The sequence below is a fragment of the Triticum dicoccoides genome, chromosome 7A (genome assembly GCF_002162155.2).
Source record: "Triticum dicoccoides isolate Atlit2015 ecotype Zavitan chromosome 7A, WEW_v2.0, whole genome shotgun sequence".
NCBI lineage: Eukaryota > Viridiplantae > Streptophyta > Magnoliopsida > Poales > Poaceae > Triticum > Triticum dicoccoides.
In genome coordinates, this window is record NC_041392.1 from 134,214,525 (window position 1) to 134,219,132 (window position 4,608).

At 51.3% G+C, this 4,608-nt stretch overlaps 1 protein-coding gene across 1 annotated transcript; it reads left to right on the forward strand.

The window, feature by feature from the left end:
- The first annotated feature begins 2,764 nt into the window (after nt 1-2,764).
- Nucleotides 2,765-4,201, forward strand: LOC119328966 (UDP-glycosyltransferase 73C5-like). The gene has a single exon (XM_037601950.1). The coding sequence runs from the start codon at nt 2,780-2,782 to the stop codon at nt 4,199-4,201; it is 1,422 nt and encodes a 473-aa protein (XP_037457847.1). The 5' UTR covers nt 2,765-2,779.
- Nucleotides 4,202-4,608: the final 407 nt, after the last annotated feature.

Here is a 4,608-nt window from a genome sequence, read left to right on the forward strand (position 1 = left end):
CTAGTCCGATACTCCGCTTTCCATTCCGCACGATAAGCCGAACGGAAGGTAAATCTCCCAGACTTGCATAATTGCCATGCTATGAAATCTGGTTGCTCTTGGGATGGAAGCGGAATTTGCATAATCCTTGTAACGTCAATTGGCCAAAAATTGTCACGTACCAATTGTACATCCCACTCTCCTGTATGTGGATCAATAAGATCTTGTACCGTTTCAAGAAGGCAATGCCCACGTGGTGTCATCACACGCCTATCATGGGTGGTAGGGATCCAAAGATCAGACCAAATATTAATACTTGCCGCATTGCCTGGTCTCCAAATAGCACCTCTTTTTAGGGTCTTTAATCCGGACATGATACTACGCAATGTGAACGAGGCATCTATTTTAAGAACCGCATTGAAAAGGTCCCCATCCGGATAATATTTCGCACGAAGTACCCGAGCACACAAAGACTCTGGTTCACTTAGTAGTCTCCAAGACTACTTAGCCAACATTGCTTGATTAAAACAGTGTAAATTTCGGAAACCCATTCCTCCTTCTTTCTTAGGAATACACATCTTCCACCATGCTTTCCAATGAAATTTTTTTTGGTTCTGTGAACCTCCCCACCAATACTTAGCAATTGCATCACATATACTCTTGCAGATGTTCTTTGGCAAACTGAAAACTGACATAGCATAAACTGGAATGGAATGCGCAACAGATTTTGACAAAAGTTCCTTCCCTCCCGCAGAGAGCATCCTCGCATTCCACCCATCAATTAGAGCCCAGACTCTATCAACCAATGTTGGAAACAATCACTACGCTCAATCCCCACATGAGAGGGTAATCCAAGATACTCATCCGTCATTGCCTCAACCACAATATTTAGTTGTGTACAAACTTCTTCCCTAACCTCGACAGTAGTATTTGGACTGAAAAAAATACTGGATTTTGCATCACTAACCAACTGGCCAGAACTCGCACAATACATGTCAAGTTCATTCTGGACGTGGCGTTTGACGCATCCGCTCTTATCAAGATTAGAGAACCATCAGCAAGAAGTAGGTGTGAAACTGATGGTGCCCCCCGACACACTCTAATCCCTTGGATACCACCGATCTCCTCCTCATGCGCTAACAGACTAGAGAGTCCTTCAGCACATATCAAAAATAGATAAGGGGACAAGGGGTCGCCCTGTCGTAGACCCCTTGTTGGAGTAAATATCTGTTTCCTCAGAATTAAACCATACCCAGTAATTTACACTGGTTACACATGCCATAATCATCTGTACCCAGGAATCATCAAAACCAAGCTTGAACATCATATCACGAAGGAAACCACAATCCACTCGGTCATAAGCCTTGTGCATATCAAACTTTACAGCGCATAACCCATTATTGCCTTGACGACGATGCTTGATTGCATGGAAACGCTCATAAGCCACCAACACATTGTCAGTGATTAGCCTCCCCGGCACAAAAGCGCTCTGGGTAATGGATATAATATCAGGGAGCAATCCTTTTAATCTATTAGAAAGAACTTTAGCAATTACCTTGTAAACCATGTTATAAAGACTAATCGGCCAGAACAGAGTAATGTTTTCCGGTCCGTCCACCTTCGGGATTAGAATTATAGCTGTATCATTCCATCCCTCAGGGATCACCCTTGAATTTAGGGCTGTCAACACCTCATCGGTGATTTGATTACCCACCACATCCCAACATTTTTTGTAGAACACCTCATGAAGACCATGTGTACCAGGAGCTTTATAATCACCAATATTGAACATGGCTTTTTAAATTTCCTCCATTGTATATGGCTTCAACAAAGACTCATTCATCACGGCTGTTACTCTAGGCTTAACCCGATGAAGCAAATTAACATCCGTACCCAACACCTCAGAAGTGAACAGGCCGGAGAAGTACGATGAGATTAACTCCTTCAAGTCTTCATTAGTTTCCCTCCATACTCCTGCATTGTCCTTCAACTTGAGAACGCAATTTTTCTTCTTCCGCGCCCGAGCCAAATTCTGGAAGAACTTTGTATTCCTATCACCATGCTTGAGCCAATTACTAGTGCTCCTCTGCATGAACCGGATCTCCTCTTGTTCTAGCGCAGTTTCCATTTCTTTTGTGATTTCTTGCCGCCGTCTAACCGAGTCGTAGTTATTTCTTCTTTGATCGACGGTTTGGTTAACAGATCGACTTAGAAAACAGAGAGAGAAGTTTCAAAAATAAATAAAAAAAATAGACATAGGCTATGGGTTAGAGGATTTGCTGCAGTGGTCATGTGCCTAATATCGTTAGTTTTCTTTCGGAGGCATGAGGGAGTTCTAGGAGACGTGCTGGAGTTGCTCCAACGTACTGGTGACAAATTTGCCGTCGCTCGCGTGTCCTCGGTGCCATCGGTGCTAGCTAAGCTAGCCAAGCCTCCACAAGCAAACATTCGTCGCCCTCATGCTCACGCCTCCGTCATCATCATCAACATAATAACGGACAAACACTATTGTAGTTTAACTGAAAGAGAATCTTGTAGTGACCTCGTGAATCTCGTCACCTCGCATTCAAAACTCGGCCAGGATGGCTGCAGGCGTTCGTCGCATTCAAAACTCGGCCTTCTTTTAAGACATGGGGCTAACAGACATCCCCAAACGCATCAGTATCGAACCATCTCTCTTACAGTACGGGAAGCAGGGGATGGCTTGCCAGGGAGCACCAAACGGCCGGGGAAACGCCACCGGGGCCGGCGCTGACGACGTCGGGAGCGCGGTAAGGCGCACTTCGTGCTCGTCCCGCTCATGTACCAGGGCCACGTGATCCCGGCGGTGGACACCGCGCTGCTGCTGGCCACCCACGGCGCGCTCGCCAGCGTCGTCGTCACGCCGTCCAACGCCGCGCGCATCCGCCCGACCGTCGACCTCGCGCGGCGGTCCGGCCTGCCCATCCGGCTCGTGGAGCTCCCGCTCGACTGCGCCGCCGAGGGCCTGCCCGAGGGAGCCGACGACGTCGACAAGATCCCGCCTGGCCTCGCACCCAACTACTTCCGCGCCCTCGCGCTCCTCGCGGAGCCGCTCGAGCGCCACCTCCGCGCGCACCCGCCGTACCCGACGTGCATCGTCTCCGACTTCTGCCACCCGTGGACCGTGCAGGTCGCGGCCAATCTCAATGTCCCGCGCCTCAACTTCTTCAGCATGTGCGCCTTCTCCCTCCTGTGCCAGCACAACGTCGAGAGGTACAACTCCTACGACGGCGTGGCCGACGACAACGAGCCGGTGGTCGTGCCGGGCGTGGAGAAGAGAATCGAGGTGACCAGGGCGCAAGCCCCCGGCTTCTTTCGGGCGCCCGGGTTCGAGAAGCTAGCTGACGAAATCGAGCAGGCGCAAGGCGAGGCCGATGGCGCCGTCGTGAACTCTTTCCTTGAGATGGAGCCCGAGTACGTCGCTGGGTACGCGGCCGCCAGGAAGATGAAGGTGTGGACCATCGGGCCGGTGTCGCTGTACCATCAGCACGCCGCGACGCTCGCAAAGAGAGGGAACACCACCACAGCCATTGACGCCGACGAGTGTCTCCGGTGGCTTGAAGGCAAGGAGCCCGATACCGTCTTGTACGTCAGCTTCGGGAGCATCGTGCACGCTGACCCGAAGCAGGTCATCGAGCTTGGGCTCGGGCTCGAGGGATCGGGGCACCCGTTCGTCTGGGTTCTGAAGAACCCCGCCCAGTACGGCGAGGATGTGCGCGAGTTCCTGCAGGACCTCGAGGAGCGCGTCGCCGGTCGCGGGATGCTGGTCAGAGGGTGGTCGCCGCAGGTGCTTATCCTAAACCACGCCGCCGTGGGCGGCTTCGTGACGCACTGCGGGTGGAACTCGACGATGGAGGCGATCGCGGCCGGGCTGCCGGTCGTGACATGGCCGCACTTCTCGGACCAGTTCTTGAACGAGAAGCTAGCCGTTGAGGTGCTCGGAATTGGCGTGAGCATCGGGATCAAGGAGCCGTTGATGTGGATGTCGAAGAAGGAGATTGTGGTGGGGAGAGAGGTGGTGGAGGCCGCCGTCAGGAGCATCATGGACGAGGGAGAAGAGGGAAATGAGAGAAGGAGGAAAGCACTGGCTCTCTCGGAGAAGGCAAGGACGGCCGTGCAGAAGGGGGGTTCATCGCTTGGCAACCTGCTGGATCTGATCAAGCATTTTGAGGTGGACGTGGGAGGTTGCACGACTAACTAAATGAATGTCGTCAAGGTCTTGTAGAGCACTGCGTCATATAGCGCCGAGTATTCAGTTGCAAAAGATTTTTGGACAACCAAACATTTTCTTATCTTTTTTTTACAGGAAACGTTACCTTTCAGCCGGCGGATGGCACTCTCGCGTCCGCCATGTGTGAAGCCGTTGGATCACTTTTGATCCAACAGACCACGTGTACAAACAGATTCTACGCCTCGCGTCCACTGCCCTTGAAAGCCAACCACATGTGGATTAGTCTCACCTATCGTATCTATTACCAGGATTTTGCAACATCCTCCATGTTTCTGAAACATGGGGAATGTTGCAGTGGCGACATGGCCTTGAGAGCCAACCACATATGGATTAGTCCCGTCCACCGTATGTCTTATGATTTTTGTAACTTCCTTCAT

What these genes read in the sequence shown, in the direction of transcription:
- LOC119328966 (XM_037601950.1), top strand. Translation starts at nt 2,780, where the DNA reads ATGTACCAGGGCCACGTGATCCCGGCGGTGGACACCGCGCTGCTGCTG.